The sequence below is a fragment of the Haematobia irritans genome, chromosome 4, assembly GCF_050003625.1.
Source record: "Haematobia irritans isolate KBUSLIRL chromosome 4, ASM5000362v1, whole genome shotgun sequence".
Taxonomy (NCBI): domain Eukaryota; kingdom Metazoa; phylum Arthropoda; class Insecta; order Diptera; family Muscidae; genus Haematobia; species Haematobia irritans.
In genome coordinates, this window is record NC_134400.1 from 221,634,274 (window position 1) to 221,661,102 (window position 26,829).

Genomic DNA, 26,829 nt, shown 5'->3' on the forward strand with positions numbered 1-26,829 from the left:
AGTCGAAAAATATATTAGATATTTTGAAATGTTACCTTTGTTAGGGTTTGTTAGAAATCGACTCTAGTATTTTTTGTTCATCAATTAAATTAGTTAACCGATTTTTCTTGGTTACACTAAAAAAAAACAGTGAACGCACCAGCAAGAATAATTTAGGTTAATTTTAGAAAATTTGAATATTTTTAGAAAATTTTAACTAAACAGTATTACAAAAGCTGACTTCACGCCGATATCACAAAAATAAGTTAGTTAGTTTTCGACAAATTCAAGAAAGTTTATTAGACATAATTAATTTTTAGACATAATTAAATTTTTAAAGAACATTTTTGTCGTTTGAAGGAAAGAATTAGAGTTCAAAATTGCAAAAATGTCTTTAGTTTTAGTAAAATTTACAAATTTAAAGATATAATGAACTATTTTGTGAGAAGTACGAATTTAGCAAATCTTTATGCTTCATTTGTGTCTTTTTTTAATTCGTACGCAAAATATTATTAGAGTAAATGAAACATAATAATTCCATGAACTTAAATAAAGTTAAATTGGCTTTAGTAAAATGGAGGGTTCACTTTGATTTGAGTGTACAATCGATTAATCGAAGTTTTATAGTGACCAAAACGACTAATCGAACTGTACCGAAATAATTCAATTTGAATTAAAAACATATGACAAATTCAAGTCAGATTTTGAATTTTCCACTGTGGACTTTTTTGGGAATTTTTAACACAAAAAAAAATAAATATATAACATTTCGCCGTCAATTAAAATTGAACTATTTTGTCAAAGTTAGATTTTTCGATATTGATCCGTCTACAAAATACGATAAGTTGATTGTGACCAACGTCAAAAGTCGATTGGTAAATTGAACTGACAATCAAAAAAATTTAAAAGTCCATTGAAAAGTTGGAGTTTATAGCCTCCATTTCGTATACTCGAAATTTTTCGATTAGGCGAAAAGTAGATTTTCGTTTTTTTTTCCAGAAGACAAAAAGTCAATGTTCGGCTTATGTATAGTTGATAGCGGAAACCAAATGGTTTACCTTTTCGACCCCAAATTTTTATCGGTAATCATGTTGAAGTCATTTAAGAAGCGTCTATGCAAAATTTCGGGTCGCCACACCCATTCGTTTGGGCAGTATAGAATGTTGCCTGTGGGCAACTTTGGGCAATTATGACTATAAAATAGTTTGTTTTGTAATGATAGACGTATTACGTTTTATTGTATTTTTTAAAGCTTGTTATACCCTCCACCGTTTGTAACACATCGAAATATTGCTCTAAGATCCCATAAAGTATATATATTCTGGGTCGTGGTGAAAGTCGGAGTCGATTTAACATGTCCGTCCGTCCGTCTGTTGAAATCACGCTAACTTCGAACGAACGAAACAAGCTATCGACTTGAAACTTGGCACAAGTAGTTGTTATTGATATAGGTCGGATGGTATTGATAATGGGCCGTATCGGACCACTTTTACGTATAGCTCCCATAAAAACCGATCCCCAGATTTGACCTCCGGAGCATCTTAGAGGAGCAAAATTCATCCGATTCAGTTGAAATTTGGTACGTGGTGTCAGTATAAGGTCTCTAAATACCAAGTAAAAATTGGTCCATATAGGTCCATAATTATATATAGCCCCATATAAACCGATCCCCAGATTTGACCTACGGAGCCTCGTAGAGGAGCAAAATTCATCCGATCCGGTTGAAATTTTGTATGTGGTGTCAGTATATGGTCTCTAACAACCATGCAAAAATTGGTTCATATAGGTCCATAATTATATGTAGTCCCCATATAAACCCATCCCCAGATTTGACCTACGGAGCCTCTTAGAGGAGCAAAATTTATCCGATCTGGTTGAAATTTGGTACGTGGTGTCAGTATATGGTCTCTAAATACCAAGTAAAAATTGGTCTATATAGGTCCATAATTATATATAGCCCCCATATAAACCGATCCCCAGATTTGACCTCCGGAGCCTCTTAGAGGAGCAAAATTCATCCGATCCGGTTGAAATTTGATACGTGGTGTTAGTATATGGTCTCTAACAACCATGCAAAAATTGGTTCATATAGGTCCATAATTATATGTAGTCCCCATATAAGCCGATCCCCAGATTTGACCTACGGAGCCTCTTAGAGGAGCAAAATTCATCCGATCCGGATGAACCAAAACCAAAATCATTGGTTTTCAAACCTTTTTTCTCTAGGTCTTATGTCCAAAAATATGTAATTTTACTACCACAATGGCCCAAAGTTGCCCACAGGCAACTTTACAACTTTAAAAATTTCTCACATGTTGGTTTATCGCAATTCTAAGATTTGACTTCCACAAATATTTTATTTGCTATGTACAACGACCGATTTAATAAAAACTTTTAACATTTTTGTTGTAATTTTTTAAAAAAGTCACATGCGTACTAAAAACAAGTATATACAGCACTAAGTTCGGCCGGGCCGAATTTTAAATACCCACCACCATGAACCAAATATTAGGGTTTCCTTTGAAATTTCAGGAGGGCTTGAGGACTTGAGGACACTTCCCGAAGATAAATTTAAAGATTTTACCTATGAGGACTATATCAGATTCTGGATTTATAAGAACCATTTTTGTTTGAGTTTTAGAGGAATCATTAACATCTCTTGTAAGTGTGCAAGAAAATTATAAAATAACATCTTAATTTGAAATCTTAAATCTGTGGAAGTAAAATCTGAAAATTTTACATTGAGTTTCAAGCAATTTTCATGATCAGTGCGCCTTCTACACCGTCAAGAAGTGAAGTCGGTCTATATGGAGGCATTATCAAATGGACCGATAAAAACTTAATCCGATACACGTTTTTGTGAGCCTAAAATATAAGAATATTTACAAATTCAGGCAAATCAGATAAAAACTACGGTTTCTAGAAACCCAAGGAGATAAATCGGGAGATCGTTCTTATGGGGGCTATACTAAAATATGGACCGATACTCACCGTTTTCGGCACACCTCTTTATGACCCGAAAATACCTCTAGATTTCCAATTTCAGGTAAATTGAATAAAAACTGCGGTTTCTATAAGCCAAAGAAGTAAAATCGGGAGATCGGTCTATATGGGGGCTATACCAAAACATGGACCGATACTAACCATTTTTGGCACACCTCTTTATGGTCACAAAATACCTTTAGACTTCAAATTTCAGGCAAATTGGATAAAAACGACGATTTCTATAAGCCCAAGACCCAAAATCGGGAGGTCGGTTTATATGGGGACTATATCAAAACCTGGACCGATATAGCCCATCTTCGAACTTGACCTGCCTGCAGACAAAAGACGAATTTGTACGAGTCAGTACGATTGCTTCATTATTGAAGACTGTAGCGTGATTACAGCAGACAGACAGACAGACAGACGGACATCGTTATATCGTGTTAGAATTTCTCCCTGATCAAGAATATATATACTTTATATAGTCGGAAATCGATATTTCGATGTGTTACAAACGGAATGACAAACTTATTATACCCCCATCACCATTCTATGGTGGTGGGTATAAAAAAAATTGCTAAATGACAACCAAATGAACTATTTTTTATTCAACTTGAAGAAAACACTTGTAGCTTTCGATACTGCTACAGTCTCAAAATACAAAAAGTAGCCAAAAGTTGCCCACAGGGTCGAAAGGATACCCGTCAGAGTCGACCAAAGTTTTTCAGTGATGGATTATCCCCCCTCAGTAATGCTGGTAACATTTCTGAGTGGTTCAAAGCTTCTCTAGGTGGTTTCACCGCAATGTGGAACGCCATACGGACTCGGCTTAAAATGAAGGTTCCTTGTCATTCAGCTAAACATAAAACTGGACAGCACTCAGTGATAAGAAAGTTCACCACTGTGGTATTACAATGGACTGATTAGTCTATAGTGAGTCTGAAATATCGGGTTGGAACTGTACCTACCCTAACCTATTTTAATTAAGGAACAGTCGATAATATGGACAGATTAACGAGAATGTTTTGTAGGCTCTCAAATGAACAAGCAAACTACTCACTGGATCACCAATATAAGATCAGAACCAAATTCTGAGTCAATTTTTGTCTGTGTGTCTGACTTTAGACTTTCCTTATTTTTTCGCAATAATTTATTCCATATTTCAGCCATTATTCAGCGGCCCAATGCTGTATATGTAACGTAGAGAAGCATCTCTTATAGAATGTCAGTACTCTTGGGACAAGTTTAGTTAACTTTTGATAAAATGACTTTTGTTTATTAGTTTAAAATACATTGGAGAATATTAGTGTGTGCTTGATGTAGTTGACTTTAGTCTAACTTTATATTTATCTTTAAATAATAATGCCTGAGTGTCACACATGAATAACAACAATAACGTATCCTTCATAGAACAATGTGTGCCATAAAGGCACAACAAAATGCATGAATATGTAAAATATAGTTTGGTTTTCAGTGTCAAAAGTTATTCATCATCATCATTATTATTGTCAACTAACTTACCTATAGGAATTTTCCGTATAGTCGGTTTTGTACTTCTTGCTAGGCAATACCATAACTGAATTGTAAACCCAATAGATTATGGCTCTAGATGGATTTTCAGTGTTTTTCAATGTGAAAGAGAGAGAGAGAGGTGGAGAAGAAATTAAATAAAAACACATAAATTTTATTTAAATAATTAAAAAGTTTTCCTTTGCTGGAAAATAGAAAAAAAGCAACAGAACGCTTTTAAATATAGACTCAATATGAATGTCAACTTACTTGGGATGAGCTTCCGTATGACAGTCAATGGTGACATCAGTGCCAGCTGGTGCTCCAACAAGTTGATTGGGAACCCATATCATCGGCGAAACTATTTTTTTAGGGTGTATATAAAAAACGGGGAAGGAGTAAGGAGAATTGGGAAAAAGTAATAAACCCACCACAACAACAAGAACAAGAAAACCATTATTAACATCTTTCCATACAGTCCGTATTTTCTTCTCTACATCCAATGCAGTTGGTTGGTTCGTTTGGAAAATAGAAAAAAAAATCCCATCGGATACCTTGAAGGTTTTATGAAGAAAAAATGCGAAACCACAAACCCCCAACATTTACGTGCTAAGCTTAAAACGGCTTTGTCTGAGAACCTAAAAAGAAAAAAAAAATCCTTCTCTAAACTCAAACAAAAGGACTCAAAAACAGAACTGAACTTAAAAAAAAAAACGTAGGATGACAACATCAAGAAGAACATCATGACGAAGACGACAACGTGTAGTGAATTGTGAATTAGATTTTTTTCTTCATAAATTTAAAAAAATTAACTCGACATGTTGCATCTCTTGGGGCCGGATCAACACAAAGACTTTAATACTTTCCAAAACGAGAGTAAACATCAATGTAATGTTTTCGTTTTGTTGCTGCCCCCCCTCCTAGGTGATTTGTTTAACTTTGGCTGGACGTGAATCCGAGTGGAGTGACTGAATGTCCAGCACCTTGATGAGAGTGAAGTGTAATTTCTCAAATGACACTTTGTACGTGACTCTTGTTCTAATGCATGCCTTTGGCAATTGGAGAGTTTCTTTCATGGAGACTTTTTGTAATTGAGAAGCTTGCTTTTGGTTCTTGGAAAGATATGATACACAGTGGAAGAAAATGTTTGACCTACATTTGTATAGCCACCACCATACACACAAAAAACCAAGTGAACCCGCCAGGAAACAAATAATATTTTCAATTTGTTCATCTAAGAGAATCCACAAGATAAATCTTTGGATCGGTTTATATGAGGACCATACCTAACAGTAGTCCAATATGGCAGTAGTTCAATACCACCCAACTTACATCAGTAACAAGTACTTTTGTCAAGTTTCAAGTCGATAGCGTGTTTCCTTCGCAAGTTAGTGTGCTTTCCATAGACATAGAATAGACATACGGACTTTGTTCGATCGATTCAGAACTTCACTACGACCCTGAATATTTATATTTTATGGAATCTGAAACCAACATTTCGATCTTTTACAAATGGAATGACAAATTTATGGTGGGTATTACAAGTCATGGACTCATAGAGTGAAACATGGAGTTCCCCAACGAGGCGTGAGATCTCTGTCACTGTTCAATCTCTATCATATATCATATCCGTACAACTGTACAATGATGACATCACAGGAAACATGGCAGACCCATTGGACATCCGCGATACTTTGCTGATCATACCCCTCATTCACTTGTTTCACTCAGCCGCACTATTCACTACATGGACAGCTGAAGTATGTAGAGAGTAGAGGTGTGCACGGGAGTAATATTTTACTCACGCACACTCACGACGGAAAAATCTTACTCATGCACGATATTGTTTCACGAAAAGAAAATTTGTACTCACGCAATGTCGTGACTCACGAATAATTTTATGATTAATTTACCTTAGGAACGAGTCTGTAAACCTGAGCATGATTAAAATCGAGAGCATTATTAAAGTCTTAATATCCCAGCTGTCAATAAAATTGAAAATGAATTCAACTCGTAATCGTTTTATATCCGTCATAAGCGTATATCCGAAATTCGTTACTCATGCACACTCACGAAGAAATCATTTTCGTGACTTACGCTCACGCACGGCATTTGATTTGTTAATCACGCTCACGCCACATTCACGCCGATGCCATCAGCATGACACACGACTCATGAGTGAGTCACGAAAATTTTTGTAAGTCACGACAATTTCGTGTCACGTGCACACCTCTATGAGATAGTTGAATGTTGGAGTCTATGCGTAAGAATTCCGACAACAAACTAACCACGATTCTCGGGGTCACATTCGACAGCCTCATCTGCCCATGTCACTGTAATTTGTTATGAAGTGGAAACAACAACAAACATAGAAACCGCATCTTTTATGATTGGTCTCAAATTCGATCTTTAGTGTTGCTTTTAGCTCACAAATTCCATTAAGGTAAACAAAAAAAATATCATCAAAGTATTAAGTAAAAATTAAAAAATTTCCAATGTTTTTGTTTTGTCAATTGACTTAGTCTTCCAAGATTGATTAAAAATTTAATTGTATCAATTAATTTATTTTGAAATTCAATCAACTTTTTAATATTTAATTGGGCATAAAAATCCTTGATTAAAATATTAATTGATTTCAATAGTAAATTTCAATTAATTTTTTAGTTGATTTAATTAAAAATTTAATTGCTATTGATTACAAACTCAATTAATTTTTTAATTAAAAACGTAACTATTTTCAATTACTTACTTATTTTATTTATTATTTATTAAAATTCTAAAACCTATAATAAACATTGAAGCACTAGCTACAAAGACTATCGGCTTTCAATTACTTTCTTAACTAACTTAGAATTTTAAGTGCATACATTAAGGCATAACCAAGCAATATGCCCATGAAAAGAATGGTCAAAGTGAGAATGTTCCCCCCAGTGGTCTGGTTTAAACATTCCCAAAACGCAAAATATTCGTCCATTAACAAAGAAAAATGCTAAATTTTAGGTGGATATTCTAATGGAAAAGAAATTCAAATTGAAAAAAAACTGGACTAGACTTTTAAAATCGTTCAAAGGACTACGAATATTTGCTAATATATTTTTTTTGTGAATATGTCAACCAAAGCATGGGGGATTATTTAATTTACATAATGATACTCCAAAGGTTTCTTTAACGGACACATAAATGGAAAAACTATTCCTAAGTACATATACCACAATCTAACATCGCCATTTGATAATATTGTCCTACCTTTTTCAGTTCTGCTCGATTTAAACACATTAAGGATTTTTTTTAATTCACTTTTCTCCCACTGTACGAAACCATCACCAGATTAAAGCTTAAGCAAATGGATAAATTCATCAGCTAACAGCAACAAAATACCATAGAGAGCTCAAGCGAACCTGACCAACACTTTTTTGCCGGCATTAAATAAAAAAAAAATAATAAAGCAAACAAATGATCTCTAAGAGAACATTTCAGAGATGTCACATAAAATATTGTCGGCTACAAAGCCCATTCGTTGGCCATTGATGGTAATTTATATGAAACGCAAACGGGGCCGGGACGCTGAAGAGCAAAATTGTGTTGAATGTTTGAAAATATCTGGCAGACAATTCGTCTTCGGAATGGCCAAAAGCGACATCAGCTTTTAGATGCATTGCCTCACCCATAATGGATGGGTGGGTGGAAGAATGAATAAATGGATGCACTGATGGATGGATAAATCGGACGAAGGGTCGGACTAAGGGGGGGCAGAGAAAGCAAAGGAACCAACCAACCGACCACAAGTTAAAAGTCATTCATCTATTACTTACACTCGACATCCAGTATTATACGCTTTGATACCGAAGGTGGTACTCCATTGGTGGCAATGCACAGATAGGCGCCCATTTCATTGCGACTAACTTTGGTCAGTGGCAGAACTTCACCATCATAGACCAAAACTGTTTTTGGGCGAAAGTGTGGCCAGTGCAGTATCAGACGGTGTATGAAAATCCATTTGCATGCAATGACAATGTCAACAGGAATGGCAAGGGAATGGGAATAAAACATCAAGGATATGGATCCACCAGCAGCAGCAGCAGCAACAGCAGTGGCCCCCAACAAAACACCAACAATATTCCGGACATTCATTGATGATAGTTTGCCAGGATAGAATTTCCATTCCATTGCCCAGGATTTTTGTGATGTTGCAGCAGTATTTTTTACCAAACGATAACAGAGGAAGAAACACCAGTAACAACAAAAGAAACGGAGCATCCACCAACAAGGAACAGCAACATAAAAATTGTCCGCATATTGTTTTGTTGGTATCCGATAGACGGCAGGGCCATCATCATCCATGGTGAGGGAGGTTATTTGTTGATGATGGCATTGGTTTGGAATATGCATGTATTGTTTTGCCCGGTCCCAGGTATTTTCGAAGCACACCAATTCCATATTCCAGTAGATAACCGTGATTTTTTTAGTTTGCAATTTTAGAAGGGTGGGTGGTGTTGTTTGTTGGGTCGAAAGGATTTTCGGATGTGAGGTCATCAATTCCAACAGAGATTAAAGAGACAATTTAAAAGTCGGCACGGGTAGTTGTTGAGTACATGGCAATATGAGAAAAAAGACATAAGAAAAGAGAAAACATGAAAGGATTTCATTGAAACAAGTCCTGTGTTTCAGTTTGTGTTTTTGCTTTTTTTTGTTTTCCATGCCAGCAATATTTGTCCCAGTACTTTCCTGGTTGTTTAAGGGCTTAAGTGGGATCTTCTTACCTTTCTTCTTCTTTTCGACAGCAATTTCCTCACCATCTTCTCGTCGCCATATTATTTTTGGTGCTGGGAAACCATCTGCTCGGCAAGTCATATTGATATTTTGATTTTCCCTTACCGCCACCGAAGAAGGTGTACTCTCTATGTCCAATATATTGGGAGGAACTAGAAAATACCAGAGACATGGATAAAATCAATTCATTCCAGGCCATGGCCATACAGCGTGTGTGTCGCTGTACTTACCCACAACCTGCAGATAGCCTACTTGGCTTATCATAGGATTCGTGTTCACCTGACACATGTAGTAGCCTCGATCATCCTGATGGGCCTGATTCACATGCAGCAGCCATGTGTTGGCATTGTCATAGGTGATGCTGTAGCGTGGTATCCTTGAGATTACATGTCGATGTATTGTCAAAATCATTTGTCTGTCAATATGTATCCAGGCAACCTGTGTCAAAGAAAAAAGACCAATAAAACCAAAAGCCAAAGAAGAAAGGCAAACAAGTAAACGTTTAGAATGGACAAACATAAATCGGTTAAATTGCTCATCACTTCCATTTAGCTGTAGGGCAAACAGCTCAAAGCTTCACAAGAAAAGTTAACTAAGGCAGGACATATAACAAAATATTCTAGTGATACCTTAACGTTGCCTAGTGATAAGAGGGACATTACAACTGCTTGAGGTAGAGCCGATCAAAATCGAAATATAGGAATAATTACTATATTCCACAAGATCCTCCGAAATATACTCTGACAGACTCAGTCCGGTGGTCCGTCGGTTCGACGGTTCATCTACAGGAGAGTTTACAAAATGTTGATCAATTTGATTTCATTTACGAAATTCATTGATTCAATTAATATCTAATGGAAATTTCATTTTAATTAAAAAAAATTTTATTACTATTTTAATTGTTTCAAGCAATTTTTGTAATTGGATTTTGTTTTTGTAGCGAAAATTTAAAATTTATATAATAAGAAAGGGGAAGTGTAATAAAAAATGTTATATCAATAAAAGCATACCCAAGGAAGGTATACCATTATCCCAAATATGTTTGAAGAGAATAATGTTGATATTCAGTCACGGTTGTCTCATTTGGTAGAATTCTATCAACAGTTTTAAAATAGTTATTGTTTGGTGGAATCCTTTTTCTTTTTTAAAATTGAAGCAAACGATCTTGAATTTCTACTCTTTTTCTTGTGAAAAACTTTAAAACAAAAAGACCACCTTAAAATCATTAATCAGAAGTATCGAAATAATAACCCAGTGTTACTCTACTTCTTACCTAATTGAGAAGGAAGAAAGAGTTATTTTAAAGTTGTGACTAATTCTTAAAATGGTCAAGCATTCCAAATCCAAAAGCTTTGACAAATAGGGTTATTTTGTGCATACAATTTCAAAAATGTTGCACTTTTTATAAGAATCGAAAGCGCTAGAGGCCAATATCTACAAAAATCTTTAATTTCGGTTTAGGTTGGATTAGGTCATTGTGATTGATATTTTATGCAGTTAAATACCATGCAAATCTATTGCAATAATATCTCCCTTTTTGATTAAATTGTTACTTCCAGATTCAAGCCTGAAGTTTTTTTTTTTTTTAATTTTAGCATATTGCTAACTTAAGCGATACAATTAAAAAAAAAATTAAATAGCAAACTTTCCATCGTCTTACGACCTGCACTTCTAATATGACAATTCGCATTTTTTTCTCCAACACAAAATCATATAGCCTTTTCGAGTTGCTTCTTCTGACAATTTGAAATTTTCGACTTAGCATGTGTTTGGTAGTAGCCACATACGATTGTATTTTACAATTCTTCTCATCATAAACTGTCATAAGTCACAAAGGGATTCGTGTCTTGTGGAAAGTGGAGATCAATCCTCTTCTCATGATAGGAGGAGTAGTTGTGTAAGGTTAACTATCCTCATTTTATCCTTTGTACACTTCCTTTGTCTTTTACTTTTTGTATTGGGCAAGGATCACAACGTAATGCAGGTGTTTTATGTTGCATGTGTTCCTTCCTCCCAAGGGTTTACTGAATGTACAAAATTGAATAGTTTTAGTTACAAGGTGCTTGTATATCAAAAAAAAAAAAAAAAGAGATACGTACCAAGTTTCCCCCTATGGAAAAATACCATTTTCATATGGTAGAAAATTTAAAACTGACTTCTTAAAGGAGGTCAAAAAGTATTTTAATTTCGAGTCCATCATTGTATACACAATTGAATCATATGAAAAATACTTGGAGTAATGAATCAAATCACATAGAGTATTATGATTTTCCTTGGCTATCAAATCTATTAACAAAATTTAATTTTCCTAACCAAATGGCTGTCCATCTCCCCTCAAGCACTTTGCAATCCTTTCGAATCATCTGTTTATTGTATTTATTTCGTAGAAATTCACCTAATGAGGTATTCACCTCTTATGCCCCAAGATAGTGATAGTCGTAAACCTACGTTTGTCTTCAATCCTTGAGTCCTAAATGATTGAAGCTATGCGTATGGAATGCTTGTATTTTCCTAAAATAAATGAGAAGATATTTCATTTTGATGACTAGCATATTGCAGAGGTCATTACACTGGCCACCCCATGTAATACCCCATTGGGTATGGTACTGAATACTTCACAACGTTTAAAATGAAGGATGAAACTTACCTTGTAGCTACCCAAATGTTCTACCACGCACGGTAAATTGGCATCACGTCCCACAGCTACTGTAACATTTGGTATTGGTTGTGCAAAACGAGGTTCATTCATCATAACTGCAAAAAAGAGGATGAGAGAAAAAATGTACAAAAAAGTATTAAGGATGTTGCTGAACTGGACATAGGATGTAATGAAAATATTTCCAAAATAGACATAATTAATTCTGAAACAGGTTGCTTGTACATGTCTCTTTTGGGGGGCGAAGGAAACATATGAGGCGTTCAAAGTACTTCAAACCAATATGATTCCCAGGACTACATACCATATACTGGACTAAATGAATCCATAGGATGGGGGGTATACTAACTTTGTCATTCCGTTTGTAACACATCGAAATATTGCTCTAAGACCCCATAAAGTATATATATTCTGGGTCGTGGTGAAATTCTGAGTCGATCTGAGCACGTCCGTCCGTCCGTCCGCCTGTTGAAATCACGCTAACTTCCGAACGAAACAAGCTATCGACTTGAAACTTGGCACAAGTAGTTGTTATTGTTGTAGGTCGGATGGTATTGCAAATGGGTCATATCGGTTGACTTTTACGTATAGCCCCCATATAAACGGACCCCCAAATTTGGCTTGCAGACCCTCTAAGAGAAGCAAATTTCATCCGATCCGGCTGAAATTTGGTACATAGTGTTAATATATGGTCTCTAACAACCATGCAAAAATTGGTTAACATCGGTCCATAATTATATATAGCCCCCATATAAACCGATCCCCCGATTTGGCTTGCGGAGCCTCTAAGAGAAGCAAATTTCATCCGATCCGGCTGAAATTTAGTTCATGATTTTAATATAGGGTCTCTAATGACCATGCAAAAATTGTTTCACATCGGTCCATAATTATATATAGCCCCCATATAAACCGATCAGCAGATTTGACCTCCGGAGCCTCATGAAAGACCAAAATTCATCTGATTCAGTTGAAATTTGGTACGTAGTGTTAATATATGGCCTCAAACACCCATGCAAAAATGGCCGATCCCCAGATTTGACCTCTGGAGCCCTTTGGAAGAGCAAATTCTTCCCATTTAGTTGAAATTTGGTACGTGATGTAAGTATATGGTATCCAACAACCATGCAGGAATTGGTTCCTATCAGTCCATAATCATATATAGCCCCCAAATAAACCGATCCCGAAATTTGGTTTTGGAGCCACTTGGAGGAGCAAATTTCATCCGAGTCAGTTGAAATTTGGTACATTGTGCTAGTATATGGCCGTTAACAACCATGCCTTACTAGGTCCATATCGGTCTATAGTTATATATAGCCCTCAGATAAATCGATCCCCAATCACACAAAAATTGGTCCATATCAAGTTCATAATTGTATATAGCCCCCATATAAGCGACTCCCATATTTCAATTCTGGCTCTCTATGTACCGTGCAAAAAGTCCATATCGATTCGTTATTATTTATAGACTTAACTATACATAACTTTTTTGTCGAATATATACCACGTATGAACTAACTCACAATTTAGAGAACGATGTTGAGAAGTTTTAAGATACCTTTCGTAGAAGTTTCTACGCAATCCATGGTAGAGGGTACATAAGATTCGGCCTGGCCGAACTTACGGCCGTCTATACTTGTTTAGTTATTAAAAAACATATTTCTCTATTCTCTATTAATGCATTAACCCTTTCACTACCGAAATAAACCTAATGATAAAAACTTTTATTTTTCTTCTGAAAATTTTATTCTTGAATTGTGACCAAATGGCCTTACGAATATTAGCGCCATTTGGCCTATAATATTTTTCAAGGTGTAAGAAAAAATACAAAAAAGAACCCGTACAAGTATCGGCTATAGTTTTTGTATAAATGTCAATTTGCTAGAAACATACAGTACAAATATTGTCTCCAATTTTCGTATTTCTCGTCTATTGTTAAAGAAGTTTATAAAAATGTTTACCAATATGGACAATATTTATAGCTTATTTAGATTAAAGCCTCTACTTTAAAACACCATCGAGAAATAAATCGAAACTAGGTGGGAAAATAGAATTTGGTGTCTTTTTCGAATGTCCTTCGAAGTTGACATCGGTAGTGAAAGGGTTAAGGTAATCTGAAAAAATACACTCAAAAAACAAGTGATCCCTCTATTTCACAAAACCCAATTTAACTATATTTTAGTTATTATATTTGGAGAAAGTCTCCTTTAGTCTAATATTTTTTAGCGTACGTTAATTAAATGAACTAAAAAACGGGGAAAATTATACGCAAATCAAGCATAAAGATTTACTAAATTCGTACTTCTCACAAAATAGTGCATTATTTCTTTAAATTTGTAAGTTTTACTACAAATGCGCCCATCTTGACACTACGTATGGCACTAAAAACATTCTTGCAATTTTGAACTTAATTTTTTTTTCCTTCAAAATACAAAATTTTCTTTAACAAATGGAAAAAAATTAATTATGTCTAATAAATTTTCTTGAATTTGTCGAAAAATATTTACTTATTTTTGTGATATCGGCGTGATGTCAGCGTTTGTAATACTGTGAAGTTAAAATTTTCTAAAAATTATCTAAATTTTCTAAAATTAACCATTTTTTCCTGGTAGATTCACTGTTTTTCCAATGCAATAAGAATATTTACCCTAAACACTGGGGGTCTATTTTGTTTCTTTCATATCATTTCCAATTCTGAATCAAATACCGGACATTCTATTAGAGGATGAAAGTTGCCCGATGCATATATATGGAAGTTTTATTTGAACCCATAAAGTCTATTTCCATTTTGTTTTGGTTGATATATTATTTTTTAGTTTACATTGGTTTTGTTCAACAAATAAATCATACAAAAATAAGAAAAAAATATTTTACTCCAATTCTTTTTTGGGAATCAAATACAAACTGTCCCATAATGTTATATGAGCAATTTCATAAAATACATCCTAATTGAATGTTTGTTTCCCAAGACGTTTATCACAATTCGATATTGTCGCAAAGCCTAAAGTAAAATACGACAACCGTTTCCAATGCATGTTGACGGTAAGTGAGTATTCTTGGTATCAGTGCCATAACATTTGTACTATGAACGTGATTGCCATGAGGCATAAACTAATTGTGTTAATGAAATTGGATACAGAATTTGTCTATAGGATAAGGACTGAAATGTCCTTTTGTCCAAACGGAATATTCAACAACAAATCTAGTTTGCTGTATTCTTAAAATTCCATTTGGCCGATTAGTGGTTGAGTTATAATCGAAAATCCTTGACTTCTTTGTGTTTAAGGTGTCAAGGCAAATGCTAAAATCGATTTTACCTCTTAGACAGGACGACAATTTATTTCCTGTGTTAAAGGTTTAGCCCAGCAGTTTTACCCGAATGTCTGAATAAAGTGCTTATCAATTTACAGACCGCAAAAGTTCATGTAAAATTCTCAAAATGCCCCCAAAAATGTAGCCCAAAACTGAGCAACTAAAAATATCCACTAAGTTCTGACACCTAAAGTTTCAAGAGAGCTATGTCTCACTCTTGAAATACTCAAGCCAAGTGCTTTCATGTGTCCCACAACATTCTGCTGAAGCTCTCAAATCCCACAGTGTGTGGATAAAATTTGTCTGTGGCAAAAACCACAAATCACCAATTAAATATTTATACTTCAATCTACTCTCAACGAACGAATATGGAGAATGTTAAGGGATTTGTAATAAAACTCACACAAATATACAAACACTTGTACACCCACACATACATGCATATATGGCATGACACCCCAATACATTTCGTTTCGATTGAGGGGTATTTTGGTTTCGTTTTTGTTTGTAAACCTAACGTGTAGCTATAAAGTAATCACAAGTTACAACGATCAGGCTTAAAACATGTGTCCTCTTCAAATTCCCATATTGTTCAAATAGGGATGCAGTGATGGGATATCTACAGTTGTTTAGTTGCGTTGCTGCTTCGTCTGTTAAGGGAAATGGGATGTATTATGCTGATAGAAAAATATAAAATTCTTTGATTCCATGGGACCTATTTAAGATAATTAATCATTTTAAGCTCAAAGGAATTGGATGAAGATTTCAAATACCAGATTCCGGGGAAATTTAATCTAAAGACCAACTTATATGGGCCCTATCTCAGCTAATGGATTTATAGAATGTTTTTATAATTGTTGTCAGCCATCATCTTACATATACATACAAAGAAAAAATAAAATAGAGTAATATCTTTCAATTAACAGGTCATGAAATCTCTTATGGGAAAAAAGTGTTGCATACAAATGGTGCAACATTTTATGGTGTTACCACAGTGTTGCCGAAACCCCTTGCAATTACAACACCGTTTGCATGCGAAAACGAACAAAAGAGGTGCAAAACTGATATAAAATCAAAACAAAAGTAATTTGGCGGAAATATTTCGATTATTATTAACAACTATTATTGGATTCTCGACTAAAGGTCAGTACTATGTTCGCTATTCGCGTTGAAATTGTCGCGGTTACTTTATTAAAACAGTTCAATATAAAGTAAAGGGTGGTTAAATTGTAAGGGCCGATGTTGAATGTGAACCACACCTAAACGCCAAGTTTTTTCCGAATTTTATTTGACATTTCTCTATTTCAGACTTACTCAATTTGAACCATGGACGTCGTGAATGGACAAAATGGTTCCAAGAAATGGCAACAGTGGATGATCAATTTTCGAAGAAAATCATCTTCAGTGATGAAGCACATTTTCACCTCAGTGGATTCGTCAATAAACAGAATTGCCACATTTGGGCGAATGAGAATCCAAAAGTGATTGTCGAAAAACCAATGCACCCACAAAGAGTGACTGTTTGGTGCAGTTTACGGGCTGGCGGCATCATTGGGCCGTATTTTTTCCAAAATGAGGCCGGTCAGGCAGTTACTGTGAATGGTGTTCGCTAACGTGAATTGATAACGAACTTTTTATGGCCCGAATTGGAAGATATGGATGTGGACGATATGTGGTTTCAGCAGGACAGTGCCACTTGCCGCACAGCTAACTAAACAATGGCCCTTTTGCGCAACAAATTCAATGACCGTGTTATCTCACGTAATGGCGATGTCAATTGGCCATCAAGATCATGTGATTTGACACCGTTGGACTTTTTCTTTGGGGTTATTTGATAGAAAAGATGTACGTCGATAAGCCAGCAACAATTCAAGAGCTAAAGGATGAGGTAATTCGGCACATTAACGGCATAGAACCTCCATTATGCCTCAGCGTCATCGAAAATTTGGACCATCGGATGAAAAATATTGTGTTAAAAAATGTGAGTTCCAAACATATAATTTTTACACCCAAACATATGAAAAACAGCCTTTTTCGTCTGTGTGTGCTCGAGTGTTTTTTTCTTGTGGTTCTTAATCATTTCGATTTGTGTGAAGCTATATTTTCAATTTATTAATTTTCGGATGTAAATAACTGACGAGAACTAAATACGCATATATGTATGCACTTGCGATACATATATTGTATTTATTTTTTTACAAAAAAAAAACCTACATTATGGTGTACCACATTACCAGCGCATTTTTTGAATTCGTGCTTAACGCGTTTTTTAACAAATTCGCAAATATATCCGAAATTATGGGTTTCTTATTTTTCGCTCATAGTTACACTCAAAAAAAACCATGCCCACTTCCAAAGATTTTGTTTTTACTTTAACAATATTGGTATTGGTTCCGAGCCAAAGAAGCGGAGAATACAAATAAGGACACTTTTGAGACACAATTCTCTTTTAAATTTTGGTTTTGTATACTTGCTTCTAGGAAGCAAATTTTAATTTTTCGCCTTTTCAAATTTTTTTCTTCATATGCTATCAAAGTCCTTTAAAAATGAGTTAACAACAACTTTATTTTCAAAATTAAGACTCGACTTCCAATAGAAATTATGCTATGTTTCATGTCCTTTATTTGAACGATTTTTTGCTTTGTAGTCAAGGACAACAAATTTAAAGACAATTTCATTAAACGTAAAGATTTTTTCTGAGTTATTAAAGTCAAGTTGACATTAGCCCAAACATTTTTTCTTTCGGGTTAAGATACCCATTTTTAAGGGAAATCACTTAATTATAAGGACAATGCGACTTCATTGGAAAGTTTATCGACTTTTGGACAAGGAAAAAACTTTATATTACAGAGATGCGTCTTCTATGCTAAGCAAAATTGGCATTCGTATTTCAAAGACATGAAATCTTTGAACTCACGACAATATTTTTTTCAGTGTGCATTCACGCTAACACTAATAAAATGAATGTGGTAAAATCTTAGCCTCGTTGGAGAAAAACAAAAAAATTGGCTATCGAAAAACAAATGGGTATACCACATTTGCTGCACTCACCCTACATGCTTACCGAAAATAGTTACAAAATTTCCAGGAAAACAACTTCGTTGCGACCAACATGGTCCCAGTCCATAAACAAGTATATACGGCCGTAAGTTCGGCCAGGCCGAAGCTTATGTACCCTCCACCATGGATTGCGTAGAAACTTCTACTGAAGACTGTCATCCACAATCGAATTACAAGGGCTGCGGTAACACTTGCCGAAGGCTAGGTATCTTAAAACTTCCTAACAACGTCTTCTAAATTACAAGGTAGTCCATACGTAGTATATATTAAACTAAAAAAGGCCGATTAAATACGTATATAATTAAGTTTAAAGTTTCTATAGAAATAAAATTTTGACAACATTTTCTATAAAATTAAAATTTGGAAAAAATTTTCTATAGAAATAAAATTTGGAAAAATTTTTCTCTAGAAATAAAATTTTGACAAAATTTTCTATAGAAATAAAATTTTGACAAAATTTTCTATAAAATAAAATTTTTACAAAATTTTCTATAGAAATAAAATTTTTACAAAATTTTCTATAGAAATAAAATTTGGAAAAAATTTTCTTTAGAACTAACATTTTGACAATGTTTTCCATAAAAATAAAATTTTGGTAGATTATTTTTGGCTCGAGTGGCAACCATGAATATGAACCGATATGGACCAATTTTTGTGTGATTGGGGATATTAGCGGCCCTATACTAACACCACGTTGCAAATTTTAACCGGATCGGATGAATTTTGCTCCTCCAAGAGGCTCTGGAGATCAAATCTGGGTAACGGTTTATATGGGGGCTATATATAATTATGGACCGATATGGACCAATTCTTGCGTGTTTGTTAGAGACGACATTCTAACACCATGTTCCAAATTTCAACCGGATTGGATGAATTTTGCTCCTCCAAGAGGCTCCAGAGGACAAATTTGTGAATCGATATATATGGGGGCTATATATAATTATGAACCGATATGGACCAATTTTTGCATGGTTGTTAGAGACCATATACTAACACCATGTACCAAATTTCAGCCGGATCGGATGAAATTTGCTTCTCTTAGAGCGATCACAAGCCAAATTTGGGGGTCCGTTTATATGCGGGCTATACGTAAAAGTGGACCGATATGGACCAATTTTTGCATGGTTGTTAGAGACCATATACTAACACCATGTACTAAATTTTAGCCGGATCGGATGAAATTTGCTTCTCTTAGAGCAATCGCAAGCCAAATTTGGGGGTCCGTTTATATGGGGGCTATACGTAAAAGTGGACCGATAAGGCCCATTTGCAATACCATCCGACCTACATCAATAACAACTACTTGTGCCAAGTTTCAAGTCGATAGCTTGTTTCGTTCGAAAGTTAGCGTGATTTCAACAGACGGACGGACGGACGGACATGCTCAGATCGACTCAGAATTTCACCACGACCCAGAATATATATATTTTATGGGGTCTTAGAGCAATATTTCGATGTGTTACAAACGGAATGACAATGTTAATATACCCCCATCCTACACTGAAAAAACAGTGAACCCACCAGGAAAGAAAATTTTAGTTAATTGTTGAAAAATTTGATTAATTGTAAAAAATTTTAACTAAACAGTATTATAAACGCAGATGTCGCTCCGATTTCGCAAAAACAAGTAAAAAATTTTCGACAAATTTGAGAAGATTTATCAGACAAAATTATTATTTTTCACTTATTAAAGAAAATTTCGTAGTTTGAAGGAAAAAATTGGAGTTCAAAATTGCAAAAATTTCTTTAGTGCCATACGAAGTTCATGATGGACGCATTATTGGTAAAATTTACAAATATTAAGGAATTCTGAACTATTTGGTGGGAGACACGAATTTAGTTCATCTTTATACTTCAATTGTGTATAATTTTTTCTTCTGCTTTAGTTAAGTTAACTTACATACGCAAAAAATTGTTAATGGCATGGAAACTTTCTTAAAACGTAATAATTCCATGAACTAAAAGAGAATAAAATCAGCTTTAGTGAAATATAGGGTTCACTTTTTTTTGAGTGTATGGTGGAGGGCATAATAACATGCTCTTGAAACATGTTTGGGTTCTTCTTGCTCTGGGTGTTGATCATATTTAAATTTTATAAATTCTCAATCTTCGCCTATGTATGAATACACTTCTTGCAGGTTTTCCTAAACCTATCTTTAGTATATCTGACCATTTACAATCTTACTGTAAAGCATAGCAGACAGAATACACTTTGAAGTCATTTGCATTCATCAGTTTCCGTATTACCATCTAAACTTAGTCTCTAGGGAGATTATATCTTAAGTCTAAAGTTAGTGGAAAATATTTGTACATAAATTTGTAGCAAATTCCAGAGAACATATACACCAGTAAATTTCCATTCTTGTGCTAAACTCCAGCTACTTTTCTCATTCATTGGGGATTTTGGATTCTTTCTTTTTTTTTTTGTATGGTCGAAAAAAAAATGTAGAACGATTATAAACTTTTACGGGTCCCAAGTTGAAGAGAGAGGAAATTCATAGCAAATCGAAATGACGACCAACCAAAAGTGAACATTGAAAGAAGCATTTAAAAATATTTTAACAAAACTTTTGAAATGTTCGATAATTTACACAATTTCATAATTTCAACGATGATAAATGGATTAGGATTAGGTGGAATTTTTTATGGTTTTCACAACTTCTGTGGTGAAGAGCATATACCAATTTTATATAATGCTGAGCATAATAAATTCTGAGTCATGTATTTTTGTGTATAAAGTAAATATCGTATTTTACTCTCATATTCTGCAAAGAATATTAGTTTGGCTAATTGACAAATAACAAGTATATACAACACTAAGTTCGGCCGGGCCGAATCTTAAATACCCACCACCATGAACCAAATATTAGGGTTTCCTTTGAAATTTCAGAAGGGCTGAGGACTTGAGGACACTTCCCGGAGATAAATTAAAAAAAAAATTATAAGATTCTGGATTTATAAGAACCATTTTTGTTTGAGTTTTAGAGGAACCATTAACATATCTTGTAAGTGTGCAAGAAAATTATAAAATAACGTCTTGATTTGAAATCTTAAATCTGTAGAAGTAAAATCTGGAAATTTTACATTGAGTTTCAATTTTCATGATCAGTGCGCCTTCTATACCCTCAAGAAGTGAAGTCGGTCTATATGGAGGCATTACCAAATGGACCGATAAAAACTTAAACCGATACACGTTTTTGTGAGCCTAAAATACCAGAATATTTACAATTTCAGGCAAATCAGATAAAAATTATGGTTTATAGAAACACAAGGAGTTAAATCGGGAGATCGTTCTTATGGGGGCTATACTAAAATATGGACCGATACTCACCGTTTTGGGCACACCTCTTTATGACCCGAAAATAACTCTAGATTTCCAATTTCAGGCAAATAGGATAAAAACTTCGTATTCTAGAAGCCCAAGAAGTAAAATCGTGAAATCGGTCTATATGGGGGCTATACCAAAATATGGACCGATACTCACAATCTCTGGCACACGTATTTGTGGTCCTACAATACCTCTATATTTCCAATTTCAGGTAAATTTAATAAAAACTGCGGTTTCTATAAGCCCAAGAAGTAAAATCGGGAGATCGGTCTATATGGGGGCTATACCAAAATATGGACCGATACTCACAATTTCTGGCACACGTATTTGTGGTCCTACAATACCTCTATATTTCCAATTTCAGGTAAATTGAATAAAAACTGCGGTTTCTATAAGCCCAAGAAGTAAAATCGGGAGATCGGTCTATATGGGGGCTATACCAAAACATGGACCGATACTCACCATTTTTGGCACACCTCTGTATGGCCATAAAATAGATTTGAAATTTCAGGCAAATTGGATAAAAACTACGATTTCTATAAGCCCAAGACCCCAAATCGGGAGGTCGGTTTATATGGGGACTATATCAAAACCTGGACCGATATAGCCCATCTTCGAACTTGACCTGCCTGCAGACAAAAGACGAGCTTGTGCAAAATTTCAGCACGATTGCTTCATTATTGAAGACTGTAGCGTGATTACAACAGACAGACAGACAGACGGACAGACGTTATATCGTCTTAGAATTTCTCCCTGATCAAGAATATATATACTTTATATAGTCGGAAATCGATATTTCGATGTGTTACAAACGGAATGACAAACTTATTATACCCCCGTCACCATTCTATGGTGATGGGTATAAAAATGGGAATAAACTCGGTTTATATTGTCAAAATTTATATTATGCAGTTTCCAGTGGCCAGATCCCATATGAGGTAAATATTGAACTGCTTCGGTATCTCGTTAAGAGATTTGTAGTTAAAATTTTCCGCCAGTTGATGGATTAGGAATATCAGGATTTCGATGCAGTTTACCTTTGTGAATATATATTAATGCGACGTTAGTTACTTGGAATACTATATCACAGTAAGCTGTATATAGTCTGGATATTGTGTTTTGAGTGCAATGGTTCAGTTTTTTGTTACCACTCATAACGTTAACTCACATATGCCAAGTCCTACACATTATTGAAGTTATGTAAAACTCACTCGCATCGCATTTGTTCAAGTAGATTACTTTATATTCCCAAGGCTGCAGCAATACACCATTTCCAAGGGAAACAGTTTTGATCCTTTCCTTTTGTATGAAACCCAAAGCTACTTATAGCTCTATTCCAAAGTAAAGGTGATAAAACTCTTCCTTGCCACGGCTCTCTTAAGGTTTTTTTGGGTACAACGACCACCGCAATCGAATGTAGCATATATCGGGCATAAGCGTAGGAAGGCCTCTGGGGAGGGGGCTTAGACCCCCCAAGAAAAAATTTAGCCCCCCCCCCAGAATTTGAAAACCTATTTACGATTTTACATTTTTATAAAAATTAAACAAGTATATACAACCGCACAAAGTTCCGCTAAAGACTTTCATGCACAATCGACTTACTTGGGTTGTGGTAGCAGTTGCCGATGGCAATGTTTGAAGTCTGATATTTATGAAATAGAGATGTGATTGAACTTATTATTTAGTTGAATAACTAACAGCCTGTTTCTGTATGTCGAACGGGTTCAATCGATCGACTGAAATGCATAGAAACAGCTGTTTTTTGGTTATAAATTCAGCTGTTTGTTTCCATTTTAGTCGATCCACAGAGCTCATTCGACATACAGAAACAGGCTGTAAAGCTCCTTTATTATATTGTTTAGTCTGGTTTAGTCATCCTAATTAAAAAATAGTAATTGGTATTAAAACTATTCTTTCATAAATTAATATCTTAATAATGCTGCAAAAAAGCTTCGCCAAAAAAGAATTGAAAATGTTCTTTTTGGGTCCGGAAGTGGTGAAAAATTGGCGGAGAAGCGATGAATGTAATAGGAACTCGTCATAGAACGAATGTCCACCGTTTCAACAGCCCTTGCAATAAATTTGCATCACTTCTTACGGTGTGATCCGAATTCAGAGTTTTGAATGTGAATTAAAAAATTGTGTGATATTTTCCCAAATAAATAATTTTTATTTATTCGTTTTTTATTTGATTTTTGGTCGACCTTTTGTTAGAATTCTATAAATATTTATAAAGACCTCGAGCTTCAAGAAACATTAATTTATAATAATTTTTATATTTTTCATGATTTTTAATGCATTCTAACGCTTGTTTGAATATTTTCAAAAATTATCGATTTTTCTATAATGGATTTAGCATTTTTGTGGCAAAATTTGAATAATTTTTTCCATTTTATTTATTTTTACTCTTTTTTTTAACTATTTGAAAAAAGAAAACAAAAATTACGCATTAAAATATGAAAAAAAACTGAAGTTAAAAAACTTCCTGTGTAGTTAATATAATTAACTTCTTTGCGAAGATATTTTTGGAAGTGCTTTTAAAGTTGTGCCTTTAAAACAAATCCCAATTTTTTTGCTGGGAAAAGTGTGGAACTACTTTTAGTTGCATTATTATATATTATTTTGATGTCTATTTTTGTATTCTTTTTTATGAAATACAACAATAATTGAACCTTTAAGTTAAGTCTATAAATTTTTAGCTAGGGGGGCTATAGCCCCCCCCCCCTAGGAAAATTGTCTAGCTACGCTAATGATATCGGGTCAAATTTAGATTAAGGTCTCTTGTATTGACACCTTTTTTGGTATAAATTTATCTTTTACACTGACAAATATATTTACGTGATATTAAAGATTATGCAGCCTCAATTTTAGGATGCGCAATGTACACAGTATTAAGAACAAATTTCTTCAAAATATTGGAATTTTAATTAAAAGAAAGTTTATAATCTTTGCTTCAAATTTTTTTTTCATTATATTTAGGACACATATTTTGAAAATTTGCGTCCCTTCGTTAAAGTTGCATGTCTTTAAACTAAGGCAAATTTTCCTTCAAGTAAAGAAACATATTTTTGATTTAAAGAAATCTTCTTTAAATTAACTGAAGTATTGAATCTTTAGATTTAAGATAAAAACGCTTCAAATATAGGTTAAGACTTATTTTGAGAATTTAACATCTTTGGTTGAAAGTTTTTTTTTTTTTTTTGGAATTAAGAAAATATTTTTTACTTCGAAGAATCCGTCATAATTTGGATTTTTAAACTGATATTTGTTTGTACGTGAATAGCTTTATTAATATACCGGAAAATAGAAAAAAAATCGATAAATGAGATCTATATCCTAATTTTAATTTTATAGATCCTAGATTTAAAGCTAGATTTTAAGGTACCCACATCTTTGGCTCGGAATCAATACCCAAATCCTTAAAGGAAGGTCAAAATCTTTGGATCCAAGTAAACTTTTTTTGAATGTATGATACATTTTGAAGTATCACATATACCCCCACTGAATTTTCATAAATATGGTGTACCACAAGTGCAGCGAATATGGTATATCCCTTTTTACGTGCCCAAATTTTTATGATTGCTGCACATACCCTATATTTGTTATCCCACTTCGGCAGATATTTAAATAAAGCCTTCAGTAGGGTGCCATAAGTCGAAACAACCCCATTATAGCTCTTTCTTACATTTGGCTTTTATTTATAAAACAAAGCAAATACTACACAAATTTGGTAAAACACTACTCACCATGTGTGACGAGATTGGTCAGGTAGATAAGAAACATCACCTTGCGATTTGTGAAACGACTGGGGAAGATGTTGAGTGCTATCAGAAGCACCTTAATAACAGTCATTAGGAATATCATTTTGCTGGTGTTTCACTTGCTGTTCCAAGTACTTATGAAGATATTTTTACGTGGACTTAAGTCGCGAACTCACTGGATTCACTGTCAATTGTGGTGGTTGGTGGATGGCGGTGGGATTAAGAAGAGATTTTGTCTCCGGCCAAAAAGTTCAAAAGTCCTTGTACAACACTGGTAATTGGTGGATTTTTTTCTGTAGGTCGGTCTTTTGTACCCAGAAGATCTCTTATTGCCTTTTATACTTTGTCTTTGCTTGTGGATTACGACGTTGGAAATTGGTTATGGGGGATGAGCAGTAGTGCTACTGCCTCTTCTCATTTGCTGGCTGTCTCACAACAACCTAAAGGGATAACAAGGATATTTTTGGAGGATTTTTCCAAAATTATTCGTCGTTGATGTGGATTGATTGAAACTCCTTGCAACTGTCATCCGTTTATATGAGGATGTGTACGAGGGTTTTGAGATCCTTCCACTGCAAGTATAGGCAAAGTTCATAGCACATTCATTCCTACCACTCAATGTGGTTGAAGTTGCTGTCTTTGTTATCCTTTCGTTTTTCACATACCAAACCACACCCCGTGGATAAGGCTGATAGCTTGTCAGCATTTGCAATGGTTCACGTGAAGCTCTTCCTCGTTTTTTGGTCGGAGATGATGAATTTAAATATTTTATTTAAATGTCCCTTTTTTCCGTTACTTTTGTTGTCTTACGTCCTTTTTGGTTTTGTTGATGTTGTTCATCATAGATGTATCAAAAAAGAAAAGGGTTTGCTGCCACCAAACATACTCAAGCTTACACTGGCCCAGCTATAATGTCGGAAGTAAATATTGTGAAAGTTGAATGTGTGAGTGTGGAACTCCTGGTCTTTATGGTTGCTACTGCATCAATTTTCCAAATGATTTATGAATGCGAATGCGACACAACTTCCTGCTGCACTTTTCTGACCTTTTTGTTTGGGCTTCCATTATTTACATGCATCGTTGTTGCCATGAACAGAGTGCCTCACAGAATGTATGGCAACATCCATATTTCTGGGAAAAATTGGATGCTTGCTTTCATGCAATCACCTGCATCCCTGACAGAGTTGTTGTAGCGTAAAAAATGGAAATGTGAAAAACTCCAACTAAAGTTTTTCACTGTATGATTTTTCATTTATGACACACTCCAGAATTTTGTATTGCTTTTCCAACTACCACCACTACAACGTGAGCGTTCATATGGCATACGAGAATATGGTGTTGATGTTATTGCCACTCTAGTGGTGCATATGTGTTGCCAACAGCATGCGAGGTTCAAATTTTCCACACTCGAACATTGACTTCTGGGTATGGGAGCGTGCGTGCGTGTAATTCATACGTAGCCTGTTTTGATG

The 26,829-nt window shown here is 34.8% G+C and overlaps 1 protein-coding gene across 1 annotated transcript in view; it reads right to left on the reverse strand.

Moving 5' to 3' along the window:
* DIP-delta (Dpr-interacting protein delta) overlaps positions 1 to 26,535 on the reverse strand; it is a 57,929-nt gene extending 31,394 nt beyond the window's left edge. The window contains exons 1-7 of the mRNA XM_075307258.1: positions 25,343 to 26,535; positions 11,891 to 11,997; positions 9,474 to 9,681; positions 9,234 to 9,395; positions 8,286 to 8,414; positions 4,744 to 4,834; positions 4,486 to 4,569 (exon numbers count right to left, since the gene is read on the reverse strand). Of these exons, the coding sequence (XP_075163373.1) occupies positions 4,486 to 4,569; positions 4,744 to 4,834; positions 8,286 to 8,414; positions 9,234 to 9,395; positions 9,474 to 9,681; positions 11,891 to 11,997; positions 25,343 to 25,460 (899 nt within the window). The 5' untranslated portion in view covers positions 25,461 to 26,535. The remainder of the gene's footprint in view (positions 1 to 4,485; positions 4,570 to 4,743; positions 4,835 to 8,285; positions 8,415 to 9,233; positions 9,396 to 9,473; positions 9,682 to 11,890; positions 11,998 to 25,342) is intronic.
* Between the last annotated feature and the right edge of the window lie 294 nt (positions 26,536 to 26,829).